The sequence below is a fragment of the Nematostella vectensis genome, chromosome 6 (genome assembly GCF_932526225.1).
Source record: "Nematostella vectensis chromosome 6, jaNemVect1.1, whole genome shotgun sequence".
In the NCBI taxonomy this organism is placed as follows: Eukaryota; Metazoa; Cnidaria; class Anthozoa; order Actiniaria; family Edwardsiidae; genus Nematostella; species Nematostella vectensis.
In genome coordinates, this window is record NC_064039.1 from 9,221,204 (window position 1) to 9,247,623 (window position 26,420).

Consider the following 26,420-nt stretch of genomic DNA (forward strand, 5'->3'; position numbering starts at 1 on the left):
TTGTTTTGTATCCAGATTTATCAAAAATCACAAATGGCTAAAAATGTCACCTTTCCCGTTAAACACAGTATCGAAACTTTGAGAACCTCTTTTCAGAGTCTCACTAAGGACCGCTTTGTAAATAAATCGCTATATATCTCTCAACCCTTATCGGTAAAATGAGCTCGTTCTTTTTTTTATGTTCCCTAGTCGCCCGCAAGCATCCATATTTTTTGCAGCCACACAAGACAAAGGATAAGATTTGTCAATCATGGAGGGGGGTATCTCTTAGTATCTTTGGAGCATTTTAAGGCTGAATATGTCCTTAAGGATGTCCTTAAAGTTTAGTGTATATGAAAATATAAGACCAAATGAAATAATTTATCGAAATAATCAATAGCAATAATATTTACAGGCTGTTATTAAAAACAGCCAGTCACACAAAAATATCAGGCTGGAATATCTTACAAAAAAGTTTGTTATGAAAAAAAAAAGAATAATTCCAACTATAATTGCGACGATAAAGCCTATTTTCTACTCCAGAGTCGTACGATTTATTCAATATCTATATTAATGTGTTTACGTGTGTATTTTGGCTAGGGTCACATTATTAGCTTCAATTTTTATTTCCTGCGCACATTTGAATGTGCTTTGAACACTTCAGTTTTTCTGGGTTTGATAGTGTTGGCTTCCTGTGGTGTGCCTATAAATGTGGACTTTAGAAGCACACTAGCATACACACATTGGCACCAGTCGGGCCAAGACGGGACTCTAGCACAGTCTATTACCCGTGCAGTTCGGCAACCATGGCAACCATTTCGTCCTTATTAGGGCTCGTCAACATGGCATAGCCGGTTTGCCTCAGTTAAACTTCATAGGCAAAAAAACTGCAGGGCGACTTCGACTCGAACGAAGTGCTTTAAACCACAGCTCAGATCCATGTGGGATCTAGAGCTGCGACCGGGCTAGCATGATGCCAATTGTGCGGATCACGCATGCGACCTTTGCTAGTCTAAAACTCCGACGGATAGCCAAACTATCCTTGCGAGTATGTATACATAAATGTGGCTATGCCATGCTGACGAGTCCTAATAAGGACGAAACAGCTGTCCATGGTTGCCGAACTGCACGGGTAATAGACTGTGCTAGCGTCCCGTCTTGGCCCGACTAGTGCCAATGTGTGTATGCTAGTGTGCTTCTAAAGTTCAGTGCCTATAAAGGTAGCCCGAGCAACAAACTTTATTCAGCCTATGATAACAATGGCAGAGCCGTAGCAGGACATGTAAGATTGGAAAGGGGGGGGGGGGGGGGTGCACAATACAGAAACCCAGAAACATTAAAGAAAAAATTGGGGGGGGGGGCACAGCCACGCCCCCTTTGGTCAATATTGGGGGAGGGACGTGTCCCCAGTCCCCCACCTCTTGCTACGGCCCTAAATGGCGTCTTTTGGATGGAAATAGATGGAAGGATCTATATTTGTATATGAAAACATAAAATATGAAAAAGTAGCAGCAAAATGAAGATTAACGAGAGAGCCTGGGTCCAAACAAACATCCAAGATGGCGGGCGGAAAGCCGAACTGTCTTATTGTTTGCAGCTCTGCCGTACAAGGTATGTATGAGATAACCAAGTTTCAGGCAATAGGGAGCCATGTTGCGGTAGAGATGCATGGAAGGATGGCGTTTTAAGCTTGTTGGCCACATTTCAGCGGTCGATTTACGCTGTAAAGATGAATGAACCATCACGCGGTCATGGATAGAATTTACTAGATAGACAAGTGAATAATTGGTCAAACACAAGACAACGAAGCAGTCACATCCCCTTGCTCCTGTGTCCCAGTGAGAACCCGCCTTAAACAAAAAGAAGTCGACAACTTGACAAATTTGATTACTAGTGTCAGCAAGTACAGCAAGATTTTTGACCGAAATTGCACATCACCGATTTCATGCTAGGAAGTCTGCACTATAAGTATAAGTAGAGATGCTTGAGATTGAATATGAGAGTTCTATGAGTGCATATAAATCAGGCAGTTTGAGTGTGTGTGTTTGGGATGGGTGGTGGTGGGTTTTTTTTACCCAATTACCACAGGAAGCCCAAACTCCTGGTGCTAGGTGAACCCAGGTTATAAGCCAGATCAATGATTCCTGCAACCAGTAGGTGACTAAGAAGTCTCCAGACTTTTTAGTGGCAAATTCAATCCAAATTAAAGACCAAAATGGCTGCTCCCATCTCAGCAGCAATGAAAAAAAAAAAAAACAATGAAATAATAAACTCTTCCATCAAATTTCCCCCCAGGAAAAATCCTGGTTACAGGTCTGTTACCAGAGATGAAAAACTACCTCGTGTACCATCCCCGCTAGTAACAAATAGCTTCTCGTACCCTCCCCCGTAAGCCCTAAACGCAGTGACAAACAAATTCCCCTACCCTCACCGCTACGAGCAAAGCGGGGAGGGTACTAAAGGTAGTTTGTCGTGACCATAAAAGACTGTATCGGTTGAGATGGTCGGAAGCATATTCTGATGGCGATGAGGGTAGCGAATGTGTGATTTCAGAGCAGATAGGATTTAAATGTGGAAGTGAGATTGGTCTCGATGGCATCTAGGAAGATCAGACTAAAATGTTGCGAGGGAATTTTGCCATAATATTGAATCTGAGCAAGCTAGAAGTGAAACTACTTTAGTTTAACTGAGGCAAACCGGCTATGCCATGCTGACGAGTCCTAATAAGGACGAAACAGCTGTCCATGGTTGCCGAACTGCACAGGTAATAGACTGTGCTAGCATCCCGTCTTGCCCCGACTGGTGCCAATGTGTGTATGCTAGTGTGCTTTTAAAGTCCACATTTATGTATACATACTCGCAAGGATAGTTTGGCTATCCAATGGAGTTTTAGACTAGCAAAGGTCGCATGCATGATCCGCACAATTGGCATCACGCTAGCCCGGTCACAGCTCTAGATCCCACATGGATCTAAGCTGTGGTTTAAAGCACTTCGTTCGAGTAGAAGTCGCCCTGCAGTTTTTTTGCCGATGAAGTTTAACTGAGGCAAACCGGCTATGCCATGCTGACGAGTCCTAATAAGGACGAAACAGCTGTCCATGGTTGCCGAACTGCACGGGTAATAGACTGTGCTAGCATCCCGTCTTGGCCCGACTGGTGCCAATGTGTGTATGCTAGTGTGCTTTTAAAGTCCACATTGTAGCTTTATTCAAGTTTTACGATTTTATTTCGTAGTAAAGTGAACAGCTTATTTCAACCCATATGTTTACTGTAAATCATGACACACACACTATAATTTATACACACAGTGAGCTTGGGGTACCTGTGGCCAGACAGCAGTTTGTTTGATAAATCTTCCAACAATGCCTGGTGAAAATTACAACAGTTCCAATAGAAAGCCAAATAAATCTATAAAAAATAATCTATGTGAACCCATTAATACCCTTTTTCTCAAGTTTTATGAAACAGGCTTTATTGTGGGATAAATTTCATGAGAACCCTCACATGAAACTTGTATATGTAGGTCCTCTAGACATTATTATCTACCCCTCGATCAAGTATTGACATGTCATATTTCAGGTGTCTCTGCACAGTCCTTCATACCTGCTCTGACTTTAACACACTCTGCCTTCAATGTCCAGATAGCCACCCCGAAGGTACTTAAATCAGCATTTACCACATTAAACTCCCCGGTCCACTCTCCCACGTTACTGTAAAAGCTCTTTATAAGCCCCCACAGGCTTAATTGCCTTTTTGTTTTAAAAGGAGAGGGACTTGTCTGAGAGGGGGCTGATAAGAGATTGAAAATATATGTAACATCACCACATTATGCCAGTCCTTTACTAGACTAGATACTAAAAACTCTATCTTACTTAATTACAACAGGCAGTTTTGATAGTGACACAGCTTATTTTGAATGTCCATAGCCTTCTGACTGCACCATGGCTACCTATATACCTAGTCATACAATCACCTTTGGCCTTTGTAATTCCAGGGTATTCAAGTGGAATACACCAATGTTGACGAAAGCAGTAGAAAATGGCTCAATGACTTCAGATCAAAGCCTTTTTCTGTTCCTGGGAAACTGGAAAATGTGGACGGTAATTGTTTCATTGGGGGGGGGGGATGTTACAGTATAAGGTACATATAAAAAAGGGGTGCATTTCAAAGGGAGTGGAGGGAGTGTCTTGATAAGAATGGTGATAATATTCTTTTCAATTTTCTAGGTGGATTAAAATTCTTAAATTAGCATAAAAAATTGCTAGTTGTGTTGGATTACCCAGCTTATGGGTACCATGCTAAACTTTGCACTATCAAATGCCTAACATTTTCTTGGTGGCATTATGTTTAATCGGTTGTCGTGTTTGATTGTCCAGCGGATAGATATTGTGCCCTCCTTATCCCTAACTCGCTAGGAGCACTGCACGACCTGGCCCATGACGACCAACTGGCAAAACTGCTCAATTCCTTTATCAATGCAAAAAGTAAGTAGCGTTTATTTCAATGAATCATATTTGATGGCTTTTTATTTTTGTTCCAAGTTATGTGTTCCTGAAGGAAACACTTAATTCAGGAAGATGTTTTAAATTGTTTGTTATGCTTAATTGAAATCCATTTTCAGAGCCGATTTGTGCAATTGGGCATGGTGTGGCGGGGCTTCTTTCTGCCAAAACAGAGTCAAGCAAGAGTTGGAGCTTCAAGGGGTACAGTGTGACTGCTGTAAGTAGCAAATACAAGGGGTAAATAATACAAGGAGTAAACAATACTAAAAGTAGATAATACAAGGAATAAGCAATACAAGGAGTTAACAATACTAAAAGTAGATAATACAAGGAATAAGCAATACAAGGAGTTAACAATACTAAAAGTAGATAATACAAGGAATAAGCAATACAAGGAGTTAACAATACTAAAAGTAGATAATACAAGGAATAAGCAATACAAGGAGTTAACAATACTAAAAGTAGATAATACAAGGAATAAGCAATACAAGGAGTTAACAATACTAAAAGTAGATAATACAAGGAATAAGCAATACAAGGAGTAAACAATACTAAAAGTAGATAATACAAGGAATAAGCAATACAAGGAGTTAACAATACTAAAAGTAGATAATACAAGGAATAAGCAATACAAGGAGTTAACAATACTAAAAGTAGATAATACAAGGAATAAGCAATACAAGGAGTTAACAATACTAAAAGTAGATAATACAAGGAATAAGCAATACAAGGAGTTAACAATACTAAAAGTAGATAATACAAGGAATAAGCAATACAAGGAGTTAACAATACTAAAAGTAGATAATACAAGGAATAAACAATACAAGGAGTTAACAATACTAAAAGTAGATAATACAAGGAATAAGCAATACAAGGAGTTAACAATACTAAAAGTAGATAATACAAGGAATAAGCAATACAAGGAGTAAACAATACTAAAAGTAGATAATACAAGGAATAAGCAATACAAGGAGTAAACAATACTAAAAGTAGATAATACAAGGAATAAGCAATACAAGGAGTTAACAATTCAAGGGGTAAATAGAACAAGAGGTAAACAATGAAAGAAATAAACAATAAAAGGAGTGCACGAAAACAAGTGGTAAACAATACAAGGAGTAAACAATACAAAAGTAAATAATACAAGGAATAAACAATACAAGGAAGAAAACTAATGCAAGGGGCAAACAATTCAAGGGGTAAACAAAAACAACAGTTCAAAAAGTAAACATTGCATTACGTAAAAAATCAATACAATAAATAAACAACTACAAAATAAAAAGAAAGAAAGTAAACAATGCAATGATTTTAATGTTAAATGCATAAGGTACAACAAGGAGCAAACAATAAAAAAATAACAGGGTAAACAAAAGAAGGGGTACACTTTAAGTTCAGGACCCAGATGTCAGCTAAACCACTCCATTCCACTGAGGCATTCAACACAAAACCCTACATTGTTTTTTTTTCTCTGTGTTCACCATGTCTAGAACCCACATAACTTTTTCTTTAGCTTACCTCTGTAGATTTTTCTCTTGTCATACCACTATTCATTTGCCCGTTTTCTTTTCCTGCATGCACCAGCCTTCAGTAGTGGAGCTGTGCAGAACACCCGAATTCTCAGGACTTCCAATAATCCTAGAAGACAGCATCAAGGATAACGGTGCTACTTACAGTGGTGAGTAGTGGATTGGGAGGTCTTAGCCTGATCCCTGAACCAAGAGATTGAATATCAGGCTCTGCATTGGTTACTACTATACTTTCCTTATTATCTTTTTTTCAGCGAGTGAGCCAGACTGTGTACATGTTGTGATTGACAGGCACCTCATCACCGCCCAGAATGACCAATCCACGCTTCCTGCTGTACAGAATCTCATACTATTCGCAAGGTCAGTAACATTCCACCTGTTTTCCCTTTATAGTGACATCTACAGTGTTTTTATAGCCAGTCCCTTATATATTTGGCATTTACATTTATATTTTGTAAGGGGTAAGACTAAAGGTTGGTTTGGACAACACGTTTTTGTTGTATGCGACCTGAATTACACACTTGAAATTTCAAAGTCGAGAGTTATAGCAGAGTCGTAGGCTGATTGACACTCTTTGACTTGAGCTGTAGAGGTGTCGCAGGCAATTCAAATACAACTAAATTGTGCTGTCTAAACTAGCCTTTAATTGTATAAAGCCATATTTATTCTGGCTTTGGTTTAAGTTAGCATTTTGTATGTGGTGCTCTATTATTGTATGACCCACCATTACACCCATCATTACAATAAAGACCTCATAACATTTTTTTTCCTGTACGCATGTTAATGCCCTCCCAATATTGTTTATTTAATGTTCATACATGATATTTACACATTACTAAGTTATTACTACACACATGCATTGACACATTTCTAATTCTCAATATATAAGCTCAAGATTCCTTATGCAAGGAGTTCCTCTGACCAAAAGCTTAATTCCAAATTTTAAAGAAATTTAGAAGACATGAAATTTAGATATTAGCGAGCAAAGTTGGCTTAATTTCTGATCAGCGCCCGACTTCTCCCTAAAAACGAGGAGAATTCATACTTTGAACATTTGAAAATTGCACTTCAAGCCTCATATCTCGAAGACGAATCCATTAGAAAAGAACACTTTTTGATATGTTGGTTTACATGACATAAGGAACCTCTATGCAAAAATTCAAGCTTACCGAAGTGAACCAGACCTTATTTTGGGAAAACTTGACATTTTTTTGCTCTGTCCATAACACATACATGTACAAAATACATGCCACCTCTACCTGCCTACCTGCACTGTACAGGTTATACCAGGCATCAACAGTTTTTAATGATCCGTTTTCTTTTTTATTCCAGACAAGGTAAAGCCAAGTCATGATGTTGCTGTTATAAAAAAGATAAATAGTTATCTTATAGTAAAGCCAGTGTATATATAGGTGGAGAGAGTAGACATGGCGGAATAATGTCTCAAAAAAGAAGAATTCCTTTAATAACTGCAAACAAAAAATCGAATTTTTTGACACAATTTTTTGTAAAGTGTGATTAATTTTTTTAGCTTTCATTCCCGCATTGATAAATCATCACCATTGTCATTGGCATCACTGTCATCATCATTAAAATGGTCATGTACTTCCAGAATCCTTAGTACAAGCACGACCATAAACTATAGCAGCAACTTTACCAGAACCACCACCACAAACAGTGACACCCAGCCAACACCAACTACTCCATACTAAAGAAACAAGAAACGCGGAAACAAATCCCATTTAAAACACAGGCATCCCATTGTGACCACGGGGACTTTATAGTATAGTTTGCCACTTTTTCCAAACTATGGGCTACGCGAATTAATGATAATAATTTGCCAAAAGTAAAGTAAATCGTTTTCTGAAAAGGCTTTCGCTTTCAGTGCAGCAAAGCTATGAAACAATCTACCATATGACATTAGAAATTCTAATTCTACTGCTGAATTCATCCGCAGACTTCAGCCATTTAGTCTTACTAGTTTGGTATTATTTCTCGCGAGCGCGAGCTTGCCGTTTTGGGTCTAGGGTCTTTCCGTTACGTGAGCGCGAACATTCCGTTTTGGGTCTAGGGTCTTTCCGTTACGCGAGCGCGAACATTCCGTTTTGGGTTTAGGGACTTTCCGTTACGCGAGCGCGAACTTTCCGTTTCGCTATCGCGAGCAATCCGTTTATATTCCGCGAAACGGCAAACTCGCGAGTTTGGTTTTCCCGTGAACTGTCGCATTTATAATCATTATCAGCACCACAAACATGGTACCCAGCCAACACCAACTACCACCAAAAACAACGACACCCAATCACCACTACAAACAACCACAACCATTAACAACGACACTCACTATACACCAACCACAACCATAAACGACGACACCCAACCACCACTACAAACCCTGAAACCAAACCACTACTATAAACACAGACACCTACATCAACCACACCACACACAACAACACTCACCCAACATCAACCACACCACACAGAACGACACTCACCCAACATCAACCACCACCACACACAATGACACTCACCCAACATCAACCACCACCACACACGACACTCACCCAACACCAACCACCACACACAACGACACTCACCCAACATCAACCACCACCACACACAATGACACTCACCCAACATCAACCACCACCACACACAACGACACTCACCCAACATCAACCACACAACGACACTCACCCAACATCAACCACCACCACACACAATGACACTCACCCAACATCAACCACCACCACACACGACACTCACCCAACACCAACCACCACACACAACGACACTCACCCAACATCAACCACCACCACACACAACGACACTCACCCAACATCAACCACCACCACACACAACGACACTCACCCAACATCAACCACCACCACACACAACGACACTCACCCAACATCAACCACCACCATACAACGGCACTCACCCAACATCAACCACCACCACACACAACGCCACTCACCCACCATTAACCACCACCACACACAACGCCACTCACCCAACATCAACCACCAATACACACAACAACACTCACCCAACATCAACCACCACCACACACAACACTCACCCAACATCAACCACCACCACACACAACGACACTCACCCAACATCAACCACCACACACAACGGCACTCACCCAACATCAACAACCACAATTAACAACGACACCAACCACCACCACACACGGCACTCACCCATCATCAACCACCACACACAATGACACTCCCCCAACATCAACAACCACCACACACAACGACACTCACCCAACACCAACCACCACCACACACAACGACACTCACCAAACACCAACCAACATCACACAAAACGACACTCACCCAACACCAACCACCACCACACACAACGACATTCACCCAACATCAACCACCACTACACACAAGGAGACTCACCAACCACTACAATCACCATTATTTTTTTTGTCAATAACAGCATCATAATCACTATTACCAATGACATTAAATGATCATTTTAAAAATCACTGCTACTACATCCACCATAATTACCATCTTTACCTCCACCATTTCTACTACTAAATTACCATCTCTACCTCCACCATTTCTACTACTAAATTACCATCTCTACCTCCACCATTTCTACTACTAAATTACCATCTCTACCTCCACCATTACTACTACTAAATTACCATCTTTACCTCCACCATTACTACTACTAAATTACCATCTCTACCTCCACCATTACTACTACTAAATTACCATCTTTACCTCCACCATTACTACTACTAAATTACCATCTTTACCTCCACCATTACTACTACTAAATTACCATCTCTACCTCCACCATTACTACTACTAAATTACCATCTTTACCTCCACCATTACTACTACTAAATTACCATCTTTACCTCCACCATTACTACTACTAAATTACCATCTCTACCTCCACCATTACTACTACTAAATTACCATCTCTACCTCCACCATTACTACTACTAAATTACCATCTCTACCTCCACCATTACTACTACTAAATTACCATCTTTACCTCCACCATTACTACTACTAAATTACCATCTTTACCTCCACCATTACTACTACTAAATTACCATCTTTACCTCCACCATTACTACTACTAAATTACCATCTCTACCTCCACCATTACTACTACTAAATTACCATCTCTACCTCCACCATTACTACTACTAAATTACCATCTCTACCTCCACCATTACTACTACTAAATTACCATCTCTACCTCCACCATTTCTACTACTAAATTACCATCTTTACCTCCACCATTTCTACTACTAAATTACCATCTCTACCTCCACCATTTCTACTACTAAATTACCTTCTCTACCTCCACCATTACTACTACTAAATTACCATCTCTACCTCCACCATTTCTACTACTAAATTACCATCTTTACCTCCACCATTACTACTACTAAATTACCATCTTTACCTCCACCATTACTACTACTAAATTACCATCTCTACCTCCACCATTACTACTACTAAATTACCATCTTTACCTCCACCATTACTACTACTAAATTACCATCTCTACCTCCACCATTTCTACTACTAAATTACCATCTCTACCTCCACCATTACTACTACTAAATTACCATCTTTACCTCCACCATTACTACTACTAAATTACCATCTTTACCTCCACCATTACTACTACTAAATTACCATCTCTACCTCCACCATTACTACTACTAAATTACCATCTTTACCTCCACCATTACTACTACTAAATTACCATCTTTACCTCCACCATTACTACTACTAAATTACCATCTCTACCTCCACCATTACTACTACTAAATTACCATCTTTACCTCCACCATTACTACTACTAAATTACCATCTTTACCTCCACCATTACTACTACTAAATTACCATCTTTACCTCCACCATTTCTACTACTAAATTACCATCTTTACCTCCACCATTACTACTACTAAATTACCATCTTTACCTCCACCATTACTACTACTAAATTACCATCTTTACCTCCACCATTACTACTACTAAATTACCATCTTTACCTCCACCATTACTACTACTAAATTACCATCTTTACCTCCACCATTTCTACTACTAAATTACCATCTCTACCTCCACCATTACTACTACTAAATTACCATCTTTACCTCCACCATTTCTACTACTAAATTACCATCTCTACCTCCACCATTACTACTACTAAATACCATCTTTACCTCCACCATTACTACTACTAAATTACCATCTCTACCTCCACCATTACTACTACTAAATTACCATCTCTACCTTCACCATTTCTACTACTAAATTACCATCTTTACCTCCACCATTTCTACTACTAAATTACCATCTTTACCTCCACCATTACTACTACTAAATTACCATCTTTACCTCCACCATTACTACTACTAAATTACCATCTTTACCTCCACCATTACTACTACTAAATTACCATCTTTACCTCCACCATTTCTACTACTAAATTACCATCTCTACCTCCACCATTACTACTACTAAATTACCATCTTTACCTCCACCATTACTACTACTAAATTACCATCTCTACCTCCACCATTACTACTACTAAATTACCATCTTTACCTCCACCATTACTACTACTAAATTACCATCTCTACCTCCACCATTACTACTACTAAATTACCATCTTTACCTCCACCATTACTACTACTAAATTACCATCTTTACCTCCACCATTACTACTACTAAATTACCATCTTACCTCCACCATTACTACTACTAAATTACCATCTTTACCTCCACCATTTCTACTACTAAATTACCATCTTTACCTCCACCATTACTACTACTAAATTACCATCTTTACCTCCACCATTACTACTACTAAATTACCATCTTTACCTCCACCATTTCTACTACTAAATTACCATCTTTACCTCCACCATTTCTACTACTAAATTACCATCTCTACCTCCACCATTACTACTACTAAATTACCATCTTTACCTCCACCATTACTACTACTAAATTACCATCTCTACCTCCACCATTACTACTACTAAATTACCATCTCTACCTCCACCATTTCTACTACTAAATTACCATCTCTACCTCCACCATTTCTACTACTAAATTACCATCTTTACCTCCACCATTACTACTACTATCGTCGGTACCACGAAACTCGACAAGATTTCGCCAATTTATTACTTATAATTTCGAAAAATAAATAAACGTTTCTATCGATAATTTTGAAATTTAAAAACACCTTTATGTCCAATGAGCGTACCCAGGTTTTGCTGAGGGGGTTGGGGACAGTTTCATTTTGGATAGGATTCGGCGATCTTTCTACGGAACGTACCCGTGAAAAGCTCAATAAAGAATATATAAGGAGTGGTGGATGCAACCCCCCCCCCCCATGCACACAGCGTACCCGTGAATAGGTGAATAGCTCTACACAATAACGAGTATATAAGGAGAGGTGGATGAACCCTGCGCACCCCCCCCCCCCCCCCCATGCACACAGCGTACCCGTGAATAGGTGAATAGCTCTACACAATAACGAGTATATAAGGAGAGGTGGATGAACCCTACGCACCCCCCCCCCCCCCCATGCACACAGCGTACCCGTGAATAGGTGAATAGCTCTACACCATAACGAGTATATAAGGAGGGGTGGATGAACCCTGCTCACCCCCCCCCCCCACCCCCCCATGCACACAGCGTACCCGTGAATGGGTGAATAGCTCTAAACAATAACGAGTATATAAGGAGAGGTGGATGAACCCTGCTCACCCCCTCACCCCCATGCACACAGCGTACCCGTGAATAGGTGAATAGCTCTACACCATAACGAGTATATAAGGAGGGGTGGATGAACCCTGCTCACCCCCCCACCCCCCCCATGCACACAGCGTACCCGTGAATAGGTGAATAGCTCTACACAATAACGAATATATAAGGAGAGGTGGATGAACCCTACGCACCCCCCCCCCCCTCCATGCACACAGCGTACCCGTGAATAGGTGAATAGCTCTACACCATAACGAATATATAAGGAGAGGTGGATGAACCCTACGCACCCCCCCCCCCCCATGCACACAGCGTACCCGTGAATAGGTGAATAGCTCTACACCATAACGAGTATATAAGGAGGGGTGGATGAACCCTGCTCACCCCCCCCACCCCCCCATGCACACAGCGTACCCGTGAATGGGTGAATAGCTCTACACCATAACGATATATAAGGAGAGGTGGATGAACCCTGCTCACCCCCCCCCCCCCCATGCACACAGCGTACCCGTTAATAGGTGAATAGCTCTAAACAATAACGGAGTATATAAGGAGAGGTGGATGAACCCTGCTCACCCCCCCACCACATGCACACAGCGTACCCGTGAATAGGTGAATAGCTCTAAACAATAACGAGTATATAAGGAGAGGTGGATGAACCCTGCGCAACCCCCCCCCCCCCCCCCCCATGCACAAAGCGTACCCGTGAATAGGTGAATAGCTCTACACAATAACGAGTATATAAGGAGAGGTGGATGAACCCTACGCACCCCCCCCCCCCCATGCACACAGCGTACCCGTGAATAGGTGAATAGCTCTACACCGTAACGAGTACATAAGGATAGGTGGATGAAACCTGCCCACCCCCCCCCCATGCACACAGCGTACCCGTGAATAGGTGAATAGCTCTACACAATAACGAATATATAAGGAGAGGTGGATGAACCCTGCTCATCCCCCCCCCCATGCACACAGCGTACCCGTGAATAGGTGAATAGCTCTGAACAATAACGAGTATATAAGGAGGGGTGGATGAACCCTGCGCACCCTCCCCCCCATGCACAAAGCGTACCCGTGAATAGGTGAATAGCCCTAAACAATAACGAGTATATAAGGAGGGGTGGATGAACCCTGCGCACCCCCTCCCCCCCCCATGCACACAGCGTACCCGTGAATAGGTGAATAGCTCTAAACAATAACGAGTATATAAGGAGAGGTGGATGAACCCTGCGCACCCCCACCCCCCCATGCACAAAGCGTACCCGCGAATAGGTGAATAGCTCTACACAATAACGAATATATAAGGAGAGGTGGATGAACCCTGCTCACCCTCCCCCCCCCCCCCCCTCCCCATGCACACAGCGTATGTACCCGTGAATAGGTGAATAGCTCTAAACAATAACGAATATATAAGGAGAGGTGGATGAACCCTACGCACCCCCCCCCCCCCCCCATGCACACAGCGTACCCGTGAATAGGTGAATAGCTCTACACCATAACGAGTATATAAGGAGGGGTGGATGAACCCTGCTCACCCCCCCCACCCCCCATGCACACAGCGTACCCGTGAATAGGTGGATAGCTCTACACAATAACGAATATATAAGGAGGGTGGATGAACCCTACGCACCCTCCCCCCCCCCCCCCCCCACATGCACACGAGCGTACCCGTGAATAGGTGAATAGCTCTAAACAATAACGAATATATAAGGAGGGGTGGATGCACCCTACGCACCCTCCCCCCCCCCCCCATGCACACAGCGTACCCGTCTGTGATTAGTACTAAACAATAACAGAAACAGTGACGAAAGTAACACAAACGAATTGTTTCTGGGTTTTTTATATCAGTGCTCTCTACGGACCAAGAGTCGACCCACCCTTTGTCTCAGGTCACATTGGAGACAAGGGCATGTCTTATTTTATTGCGTCTAAGGGATAAGCATTTTTTCCTTTCGTGTTATACAATACGAGGGGGGGGGGGGGGGGGGTTGGGCATGCATGATAGCGAGGGCGAGAGCGCATAGGTTTTACACGCGTAATATTATATAAATAATAACAATAATTTTGTAATTACTGAATCATTTTGCGCGACCCCGAAACGTCGTAGAATAATGCTCTGTGATGGAAAATAATTACTTATTTATTCTAAGCATCTAACGATCACTGCACAGGAGCATCAACACGGGTCAGTACGCAGCTCTTACAAGCTGCAATTTGATTGGGAAAATGAACAATATCCGCACCTCGACACAAAGAACGAGAAGAATAGAGACAAAGGAACTCCTTTGTAGAACAAAAATAATAGGAGACAAAGCAGCTGCGTACTAACTCATCAACACTGCTGGTCGCGTGTGTGCGTGACTGAGGGTGCGTGTGCTCGGCTGACGTATTTCATAAAGTGATTATGCAATCTCATACTTGAATTCCAGTCATTCACCAGAGAAACCATGCAATATCTCAAAATCACGCTTTTATTTGTTTTTTTTTTCTTGCTCACATCTGTCTTTGGTCAGCTTGCGCTATAGGCGGAGTCGTGGAATGTGGGATGTTTACATTACCAGTCGCCAGCTTATAATTACTCGCTAATTTGCTGGGTGTGACCGCCGATTATGGACCAGACCCCACCCTGAGTCTAATAACCTGCTAATTGAATAAGAACCTCATCGAGAATGCCTTAGGAGATTTGGAGCGGCCGCTTTTAGATTATTTTTGGACATCGTATGACGTACAGGAAATATTCCCCAGGTTATTGCTGGTATTTTTGTCATATTTTTTGTTTGTTAATTTGGGTTCTAGATTTTTATTTATTGGTCTTCTAAAACTGTGAAATTCTGAATAGGGCGTCGATACGTTTTGATAGATTCTCTGTAGCTGCGGCTACGAGCTATTCCTCTAAGGGACGTATTCCAAACGTTACAGAATACTTCCAAACAATTTAGGTAATGTTTAAAGTTAATAGTTTAACCTTCTTTTACTAGCAGTGATTAAGGCTAGAAAGAACCCCGATTACTCGAACTCTCTGCTAATTTAAACCATTCATTAAGGTATGGTCAAGGATGAGTTTTGCGTCATTTCAATTGCTCGAAAAACCCGTGATCTCAGTTGCTCGAAAACTCGTAAATCACCTTTCAACAAATACCTTACAAGCAGAGCATCTCTCGTATTTTGTTAAAGAGTTAAAGTAAGTCGAGCCGGATGAAAAATGAGGTGATTCTTTCGACACACTTCACAAGTGATTTATGTTTTCAACGAGTTTTGAAGACAAATTCAAAGGATGACGTGACATTGGTGAGACCATTGGACAAGGGACTTCAGGGAAAAAGTAAAAGAACAAAACGTTTAAAATTTCAATGACAGGAGAGCGATACCGGCAAAGCTCGTCTCTCGAAAAGAAATCGACCACAAAATATTTCGACGAGTTCCGTTGATTTCAGATGAATTATCGATTTCGTCTGCAAATTGTCGATAGTGATTCAAAGAGTTGGAAATACGAAAACGCTTTGAATAGGCACGTTATAGGGTCGTTGGCCTCTTGGAGACAAGCTCTTGTTGTCTCAGCCTCATAAGAGAAAGAAAAATAACCCTAATCCCGCATCATTTTTACTAAAATCCCTCCTCTTGCAAAGATAATCGCGTTAAGCAGTTGTCATTTGAAGCAATTTAAATAACTTAGTATTTTTTTTTTATCAAAGGGTGTTGCAATTGATTTATCACTGCTTGATAACTCGTTAATCGAGTCTCAGACGGTTAAGCCAGCATTCTCTACACATCATTAATCACTCGCGGCTTCGTGCCGCATATAAGCCGAGACTCGTAACTCTAGATTTTAACATCCGCATAACTCGACGTCATCTTTGACGTCATAAAGCTGTGGTGCGGAAGTTTTGTAGCGGTTTTTTGCGATAAAAATAGATAAAAATTAGATCCTGAATGCGGCTAAATCTAGGCCTTTCCGGCTCAGAAATTCGAACCATGTTTTTGTTTTTAAATTTTTTTAAAGAGTTTGTCTGATTTACTGCACGGCTGAGAAGCTGTTTAATGTTTACTTTTGAAATACCGCAGTATCAAAGAGCGTGTTTCTCTATTTATGCACGCGTGGATGAAAAAAACAAAAAACATGCACTGAAATTAGTCGCATGCTAATATCGCTAGTTCCCTATCAGAAGATGAAATAGTGTAACTTAGAATCAAATAAGACGCACTTTACATTCCCTCAGTTCTCTTGCACTTGACCATCGACATGACTCTCTAGTCGCGAGATTGTTAGCCGGTATATTGGGTTAGAGTCAAGACATGCTTGACCGTAATAAAGTTTGCACTATAGTTTGTCAGAGTGCCACGTAACAATGGGCAGAGTGGTCAATAAATCAAATTTGCGTTAAAGGGCGGACAGATTGAGTTTATCTAAACACACTATCGCGGTCTCAGTGCCATTAGCCTTGTAAGATGCGAAAGCTTGCAATCATTTAAAACAATGAACGAGGTAGGCGGGTAGAATAGTGCTATGCTTTTCAGTGTTGTTTATTTTGCACCGTTTATAATCAATGTACCAGTAATTCAATAACGTGTAGCCATCAATCACTATGCGTGCCCTCTGTTGCTTTGCGATCCATTGAACCCGTATGTTCCCAACTGTCTCCACTTCCTTCCTCTATGTTCGTGGATTGCGCGACTGTGGTTTGAATCACTGCCGGTTGAGATCCGATCGGTGATTCTGCGGTTTCACTGAGTTGAGTTTGTGTCCATTTTCAGTAATGCACCTCGGAATAGTGTGTGTGTTTATCGATGAGGAAATAGTGCCTTTCCGACACCTCCAATGCAATGCGGCAGTGTACACAACGCATACCTCCACAAATTGCTTTTAATTGCTCGAGTCAATTGAGTGAGTCAAGCGCTGTCCCCCCAGTTTAAAACAACAATATTACAAATACTTAAACTCCGTGATCCGAGGATGGCCCATTTTTTTGCGTATTTGTAGGCGATTTTTTAAGTGCCTCTTTTACTAACTTTTGCCTATGAAGTCACCTGAAAACGTGATATACTTGAATATAGCCCCTAATAGAATGACAATGTGTGTGGCTTCCACATAAACCTATGCAATGCTTGCCGATACACATATCGATAAGGAAAGAGGTGACTTTGATTGAGTGAACAGCTTTTCTGATAAACAAGTTCCTTCTAAACAAGTCATACAATTCAGAACCATACTTAACACGCCTATCTTAACCAGACATGGCAGAAGCATGACAATGCTTTCTTCTCTGTTTCTATTGCACCGTGGCGACCAGCGAACAAGCCTTTCAACAGAGGCCATTATAGCGAAACAACGCTTGTCAGAACCTCTTGAATGTGCCAAGGGTGCCTGAAATTTTTGAGAGTCCGAGAGACAAGCAACAATACCTGCTCGTCAAGAAATACTATAAGAAGCCAAATAGCTGTGTTTCCTGTAAAGATAAAAAAGGTTTGAGTATACAAACCCGGACTGGTAGGCTCCAGTGAGTAAACAGCTTAGCGGGAATTCACGAACCACTTGTCCCGAACCCAGGCTTTTGAAAACCGAGAAAAGGGACCATTAAAGTCAGGTGGTTGAGGTAACAAGACAAAATTATATCTTGCCTTTATCAGGAGAGTAAGAACCCATTAAGGAAAACGGGCTGGAAACGCCCGACGGGAGAACACCGAGAACAATAAAGAGTATGATAAGAGTGAATATTGATGAGAGGAGAAAATTTAGTTATTTTACCGGACATTTTAGTAGAAATAGGAGCAGTATGCAACCCACGTTGCTTCGTAAACGCACCAGGAATATGTATTTTCGCTTTCTTCCCTCCGCTGTTTTATTGACATATTCTTCTTCTTGTGCATAAAAAAGCTGGCGATTGTGTTATGATCATCGATTATCTTCGATCATGTTTTCCATGTGAATCGTTGTAGATGCGAGTTATGAGTAAGCATTTCTTTGAGATAGAAAAATAAGTTGTTGAGTGGGGCTTTGGGATAAGCTTTTCCTTAGGAATCGTCACGAAAATCTACACCGCCCTTTTCATTTATGGCTCAGAACTCGCGAGCCAGCTATGGATTTTCACAACCGATTTACCGAAACATTCTTCCTCGGAGCACAATATGACTGCACGATTGAGGATATAGCGGTACTATTGCGCTCTATTGTGTGTTTCTGGAATTGTAGAGTGATCGTTTCAAAGCTCTTCGCCATGATAAAAGAAACGATTCAGCGATAAAGCATAAGAGCTATGCGCCCTTGCCCCAAAGCTTAGCTTGATCCAAAGCTAAGACTTCTAAACTGATATGATATCTAACCAGTAATACACCGTTTAATGAAGTCTTCCTCGTGATAATGTAATTTCTTTTAAAAAAAAACCCACGCATACATATAGCGCCTTTGCCATCGAAAACGTGTAAATATCATTATTTGTGATTTCGAGCGCTGTTACAAATTGAATGTCAAGTTCGTCTCGCGGTTCCCCGCGCATCCATTTCTATATTATACCATGGTTGCTATCACTTATCGGTGTACCATTATTCTAAAGTGTTTATGCTGACCAGTTAAAGTGCTATAAATTGTCTGATTGTTCGGATAAAAATGTTAGCTTTTGGATGTAAAGTTTATTTTTTTTCTTTTCTCCTAACCAAAACCAAAATGTACTTTAGTTTGACAGTCGATATCGGGTCGCAGATAAACAATTTAGTCGTTGATCTAGTTCATTTGTTGTAATGGATATTATAACGATCCATTTGCGGGTAAAATATATGTTTACTGATCTAATTTATAGTTTACTTGAAAATAGTACCATGTTTTATTATTTTTGTAGGATAGATCTCTTATCATTTTGCTCTGTGCTCTGCGCGCCTTTAACTCTCAAAATGTCCATCTATTTACAGATTTGATTGAATTATACAGGTAGAAAATCACACTCAACTAGGATGCCAGTAGAGAAAGTGTGTAGGATTTGCACCCTAGTCTTAATTGGATACAAAATAATCTAAAATGAAATAAAAAAAAACGTTTTGCGTTTGTATTATAAAGCTTTTTTAACACTTCGAATTTCGTTCTTACGTTAACAACAATTATTTCAGCAAGATTTTTTTTAAAGCGTTTTATGACATTCTATTTGGTTTCCATTCTAGGAAATCGAGCAGTTTAATTGCGAAATCACCTGGCTAGTGATCGGAGTATATCCGGCAAAAAATCGCTTAAAATTAATTAGTAATTGCGCAGAAATCACACCACGCGATAATCTTTAAATCTGGGCCCTAATAAACGAGCTTTTTATTATTAAAACACCTTAAATAAGCACTCTCACCCCTCTCAATTCTTCTCATTAAAGACCGAATGACGTAAAAACGGAGACAGATCATCCGATACAAGTTCTGTAGCAAATTAGGGGGAACAAACAGTTTCTATTCAAACACAGACTTCTATATCGAGGGGAAGCTCCTAGCAAATATCTCGGCTAACACTAAAATGGCCAGCAGAAAGTCTTGACAAGAGAAATTAAAATCATATTACTGCAGCAACCTGTTTATATATTGTTAGCAAATGAAGACCAATTACCTAATCGTCTGTTGTGTTCAATATTTAGTCATTTACAAACGAATGTGTTCGTAACTCATTTAATTATTACTTTTCGATACATTTCACACAGCTGTTTTCTCTTCCTTTCTTTCTTGTGAAATTGAATCCTTTATGACTTTTGTGTCTTTTCATTCAGTATCTCAAAACTTTTAAAACAAATATCCAGAATTCTTACTGGCCTTAGTTGAAGTTTAGCTACCCCTTCTTTGTCTTCATTTTCGCAGTTTGTCGATAAATTCGTTAGCCATCACGTTTTATCCTCCGAGAAACGCTAGTTTCACCTGGTAAAACTACGATCACCAATAGTAAGACCTTATTTCATGATTATCTTCTCTTTTTAAGGCCGACATGTTATTCAGATGCTTTTTTCATGGGAGATTACCCCCCTGTGCTGTTTCGTTAACTTAGAAGTGAAATCTCTCACAGATCAGTGTGTTCTTTGTGCTCCCATGTGGAACAGCTGGGGATGGCGTATTCGCCAGTACATTGGGTGCCGCACAGACGCACTGGACACCGGAAAAAGCGTCAAAGAATTGTTCTTCGGCGATCAGACAGTGCTAAATACAGCCCCTCAGTGCCGCACATGCCACAATAAGGATTAAAACCAAGCGAAATTGATACAACAAAAAGGAGTTGCGATAAGATTGATCGGCGTTATCTCGCTTTTAGTCATCTCTCATATCTTAACCATTTCAATAAATAGTTAAATTGAACTCCTTAGTGGAAGCTAAGTGGCGAGAGCAGTAAATAAAGAATATAAAAAAAGACTCCTGGAAACTCTTTGAAAAACAACAAGTACCCAATTCTAAGTTCAGTAAGGAGTTGTTGACGGTGATATCAATGTTCAAATCTCAAGGAAGCGTTTTTTTTTTTTCTCGTCCATGCCTGGCTAGGCAAAGCTGGCGTTAGACTCTGAACACACATTTGGGCAGCCATTTCCTTATTATTTCATTATTATGACAGTTTGAGTACACCGAGTTTAAGGTAATTCTAAGATAATTGATAGTAAATGTAAGGCAAGCGCATTGTAAGGCAAGCTGGCATTGTTATTTTTTCCGGGGAACCAAAAACCTGAATCATTCTCTATAACACGATCGTATGTTTAGCATAAGAAAGCCAAACTAGCCACTCATTTTCTTAACCACACAAAAACTTTTTATAGCATTTCACAACTACCATCTAAAGCACCCTTTTATGTTAAAGTGAATGCCAGATATCCGTGGTTTCATTTACTAGGAAATATTTCACACCTTAGTCACAAAAGAACCATGCTCATATAAAATACCCCCGCCAGCGACAATGGCAGAGTTAATCCAAAAACACACCGAGCCGATTCGAGTGCACCCGTGTTAGCCGTTGTGCTGGGTCATAGCGTTGCATTATCTAAATAAATTAGCCAGACAACCAGAACTATCAGCGAAACAGTCATAGCTTACATGAGTGTGGACTGCTCAAAAAATATACCGATAGCTGGGTTACGGGCCAGAATACACAAATATTTTGATGGCGTTTTTAGTTCATTGTTTTGTGGTACCGAACTGTCTCGATGCATTCTTCGTTTGACAGACCGGTCTGTGCTGGCGACTTTTCTCTTCGTATTGGGCAAATTAACGGGGTTATAATTGGCGAGCTATTTGGCTATGCGTTGCCTCAAGAGCTTGTCAATCGGGACGTCACTATTCAATGGAGGCAATTATCTTCAGGGTCTCAACCTTCGAATGCTTGAATGATCCAAGGAATGGGAGAAAAGCGCAGTGAAACGCAACTTTTTGATTTATTAGAGCTATTCTAATGGGTATCAAAACAAGTATTGTTTCGCGCGATTTGGGAAAGTTTTCTTAAGAGTTAACCACACGGACATTCATTTGCGTTTTGTTTGCCATGATTTATTTTCTCAGAAAATAATTACAGTAATTGTAAATCAAATCAATATTACATCCCTTACTGTAGTGTGAATATATACAACAAAACGTTTAGCGCAGATTGTAAGAATAAGAACCATTTAATCCTGACCTTCTTAAAAGGTTTCGTAATTGAATAATGTGTGGACGCAATTGTGCGTTTTAATCGCGATTGTCTTGAAATTGTTCGAGTGTGATTAAGAATATGTTGGGATTTGGAAAGTTTGTCAAAGCATTAGATTTTCGCCTCGTGTGTGCAGAATATATTCTAGCGATAACTGATGTTATTGTTAATCGTTATCAAAAAAGTTTTATTGTCTGTTGTCGATGTTACTTTCCCAGCGCAGAAATACCCCTATTTCTCGTTGCAGAGGGGCTTCTCTACACGGGAGAACAGGAAATCTTACACTGTTTTTCAATCATTTCTCTCTGGTATTCATTACAGTCCCGCTCACTCTATAACTGGAATGGCCTATTATCGGACCATCCAAAACTCAATATACTTTATACGATACATAGGAATCGCCTCTAAATATACTCTATACCCGCACGATTGTCAGTGCAAAGTCGTCATCGGGAATAGCCCGCGCAAACCTCGCCAACAAAGTGTTAGAGTTTAAAGTCCTGTTATTCATGCATCTTTCTCGTGTTTGCACGTTTCTTCATTCTCTGATTTCTCGGCCCTGTCACCTTGGGACTCTTGCTTGAATCTTCGCCATTTCGCTCGTCGATTTTGGAACCAGGTTTTTACTTGTCGTTCTGACAGTCCTAGGACTTTCGATAACTGTTTTCTCTCTGGTGGGGACAGGTATTTCTGTGTTTCGAAGATTTTTTCCAGCTCCATCGTTTGTTCGTTAGAGAATCTGACTTGTCCTCCTTTCTTTTTCTGTGGCTTCGGAAGGAAAAGATTCCACGCACCTACAACGCAAGAAAAAAGCACGGAAGTTAGACAATGTTTTTTGAAATTTTGACTGAGTTTGATTGCGCGTTCCCTCGTGTGGTGTTAGAAATATGTGATGCTATTTCCGAGTGGAGGCGGGGAGATTCCTTAGCTCCTGTTGCGGTAGCAAAGTGTGAAAATCGAATTGAATTTCTACCCGGGATCTTCAAAGATGCTCATCCAGGGCAGCAGTAAAACCGATATTTGGTATCGCGTAGTGCCCCATGTACGCTTCCTCCCCAGGGAACCAGTACCCCTCACTCTACCAAAACCGAGAATTTTTGCAGCAAATCTCAGCCGATTTAGCAGCTTTCGTCACCTCTGCTACTCCCAAAGCTAGAAACCATTACCACTAGCCCGAGTTTTCTCACTTACTTCACGAGCTGCGGTTTGCGGACAAGAACTTATTGCATTAGCCGATTTACAAACCATACGGACCTCAAGTTACTTATCCAAACAATATTAATGCACTAAATCCTCAGAGCTCGAAGCTAGCGCATATGCTCGATGGATTAGTGTGCTGTAGCGCGATCCCCACGGTCATCCAGCTAAGCTCTATAATTTGTAGGAATTACTTACTGTGATCGCTGTACGCCTCGTAAACGCTCGGGATAGCAGGCGCTTGGAAGCTCGCTGGTTGGAAGGCGAACGGCCTTGAGTACGGAGTGAACGGACTACTGATATTAGCGTAAGTTCGTGGCGTAGAGAAATGAAAAGGCGGTGAGATGCAGTGAGGTTTCGGTGGCTCGCAGATCGTCGAGGCGCAGAGAGTAGGTTGGGGCTTCTGTGTTCCTGCGCTTAGGATGTCGTCAATGTAGAAGGAAGAGTTATAAGGACTCGGTGTAAACACGTTCGGGATGCTGCGATCCCAGTTGCAGTGCTGCATGTTGGAGCAAGTAGCTGTGTCTTTGATGTTCTCCGTGGGGTGATGGTTCTGGCTGTACGCGCACGCTGTTCTGACTTCACGACGGGTCGACGTGCGAATCTAAACTGAAACAACTTTGTGTTATGTTGAAATTAGCAACTAATGAGCGTAATTTAGATACAGGCCGGTGATTGGCTATTTGGCATATAAATAGATGTATGGTGATAAGCGCTAGGTGTAAGACAGGGGGATGGGAGATTGGTCTGTGTCACTCTGTAACGTCAACGCCATTTCCGTGAGCATATACAATCTTGATAACAAAAAACATATACACCTAAATTAAGAGTAATTTTATAACGAGGCGCAATTCAATTGAATCATCAAAGAAATTCAAGAACCTAGAAAAAGTTCGGAAGAATTCGAAAGAATACTGAATTCGCACTTGTGTAAAGAATCTTATACTCGGGATGTTATTTTACGAGGCATCAATTAAGTGTTTTCAGAAGAAAATCTGAGAGCTTGATAATGGCATTGCTACGCCCCATGGCGCCAGGGCACACCACGGTTGACATTGCTACTGCTATCAATTAACAATAATTAATTAACAGGCATTTTACAGCATTCTTGAGCCTTTATCCCTGTAATCAGCGTACGTACGATTGCTTTGTTCGCGCGGGAAGTGAGAACGCAGGTGTCTCTGGATCCAAGTGATCTCGGATTGTTCGGTCGTGTGCTAAAAGTCGCGCGCGCTCCACACGTCCTCGTCATTGTATATGATGACTGCCGGCCCCCTCCCTCAACACGCTCGACAATCTCGCTGATGGGACAGAGATAGCGAGCACACTCGGCCTTGATTTGCCATATGATATCGATAGTTTTATCAGCATTTCAAGGCTTCATGTCTATGTTTTGCTCGACCCCCGTAGATGGTGGTCCCACTTCGAAGACATAAACATCCAAGGTCTATCAAACGAGGCAACCTCTGAACAATAATGATATAATGCGAAAACAAACATTCAAGGAAAACAAAGCTGTGAGACAATGACTCGCAAAGTGCTCAGGGAATTTCAGAAATAGATGTAATGGTTTGGGCAGGGCTGATGACTGGCGTACCCGAGACGTGTATTGTATGCGGAAGGCTCGCAATCTGCCTGTTTCCGGGATTACTCGTTCGGTTATATCTCTTCTCCGTAACGAGCTTATTGTTCGCCACCCACACGGGCCATTGCTTGCGATATTTATGCAGTTTGGGTTTCAGCGCTTTCTACACCTTAAGAGTGGATAAGCTATCTAAATAATAAAGAAAGTTCAAGTTTGTAAAATACTAGATTGCTTCAGCATTTCGTCGAGCGCGTTTTCTTATCTTGTTTTTTAGACTGAACGACTCGCGGCTATCAAACAACCCACATGTAACCGTACACTCAATCGCTAGCGCAATCACTCTTGCGCGCGTGGATTTGTGTTAATAGCGCAGTTGAAGGCCTATCTAGTCCAGAGACTACCCAAGGACGGGGTAAGCACGATGTTTTCCGCGATTCTTTTTTTCTCCTTTTAGTGTGTGAAATAAGATGAGTAGTCGTCACTTTGACGGCCTTTGTTCCTGAGTCAAAGGTTTCTCTGAAAATAATTACCAAAAGTTATCGGACACTAACTTAAGTGCTCTTTGACAAGAAATTAAAAAGAAAATTTTGGCATTCGTTTCAAAATACGTACGTGTATAAGAGGCTTATAAAGTTTTTTTATCATTAGTTCAAATAAAAAAAGGCTCAATAAAACCCACTCTTGCTCGATAAAAGGTTTCCATGGCAACAAGGTGGATGTCTGAGGTGAACCCTGTCTCAAACAAAAAGCGAAATGTTTGGTATCCTTGGTTTCGTTCCCTTTTGCGTACAGTTGGTGCTGTGCTGTCAACTGGTTACGGTATGACAATGTGTGCGGGCGCAAGGCGGCCAGTTGGCGCCAGAGTCTAACATCAGACTGTGCGACGCGCGTCCTCACAAGGGGAATTAGTGGAGTCTTGAGCGACGGGCAATCCAACAGATCTAACACAAGACGCGTCCTCACAAGGGGAATTAGTGGAGTCTTGTGCGACGGGCAATCCAACAGATCCAACACAAGAACCAAGCTACTAGAAGTCCCATGAACATTGAGAACAACTAAACAATAAACAGCAAATATACAGCGCGATATTATGCGAAGGCTATACACCCCCACCCCCTATCCCTGTGAATATCAGGTTCGTGCAAGGCTTAAACAAACTAGAAATTCCAATGATGGTATCACTTGATTATCTTATCGTCCTCCATTCGTCAGGCTTTTGAACAGCTACTATTAG

At 41.1% G+C, this 26,420-nt stretch overlaps 2 protein-coding genes and 1 long non-coding RNA gene across 3 annotated transcripts; 1 reads left to right on the forward strand and 2 right to left on the reverse strand.

Moving 5' to 3' along the window:
• The first annotated feature begins 1,379 nt into the window (after nucleotides 1-1,379).
• On the forward strand, nucleotides 1,380-7,720 carry LOC5508628 (glutamine amidotransferase-like class 1 domain-containing protein 1). The gene is made up of 8 exons (XM_048729372.1): nucleotides 1,380-1,590; nucleotides 3,559-3,635; nucleotides 3,974-4,079; nucleotides 4,356-4,463; nucleotides 4,601-4,698; nucleotides 6,063-6,156; nucleotides 6,262-6,367; nucleotides 7,340-7,720. Exons 1-8 carry the CDS (start codon nucleotides 1,539-1,541, stop codon nucleotides 7,359-7,361), a joined length of 663 nt encoding a protein of 220 aa, XP_048585329.1. The 5' UTR covers nucleotides 1,380-1,538; the 3' UTR covers nucleotides 7,362-7,720.
• Nucleotides 7,721-17,536: 9,816 nt separating this feature from the next.
• LOC116603465 lies at nucleotides 17,537-18,733 on the reverse strand. Its single transcript, XR_004290620.2, has 2 exons — nucleotides 18,529-18,733; nucleotides 17,537-18,229 (listed from the first exon to the last, which is right to left on the reverse strand). It is a non-coding gene; the product is annotated as an uncharacterized LOC116603465 (long non-coding RNA).
• Nucleotides 18,734-22,243: 3,510 nt separating this feature from the next.
• LOC5519763 (hematopoietically-expressed homeobox protein hhex) lies at nucleotides 22,244-24,219 on the reverse strand. Its single transcript, XM_032364784.2, has 2 exons — nucleotides 23,800-24,219; nucleotides 22,244-23,198 (listed from the first exon to the last, which is right to left on the reverse strand). The coding sequence occupies exons 1-2, from the start codon at nucleotides 24,104-24,106 to the stop codon at nucleotides 22,912-22,914; spliced, it is 594 nt and encodes a 197-aa protein (XP_032220675.1). The 5' UTR covers nucleotides 24,107-24,219; the 3' UTR covers nucleotides 22,244-22,911.
• Between the last annotated feature and the right edge of the window lie 2,201 nt (nucleotides 24,220-26,420).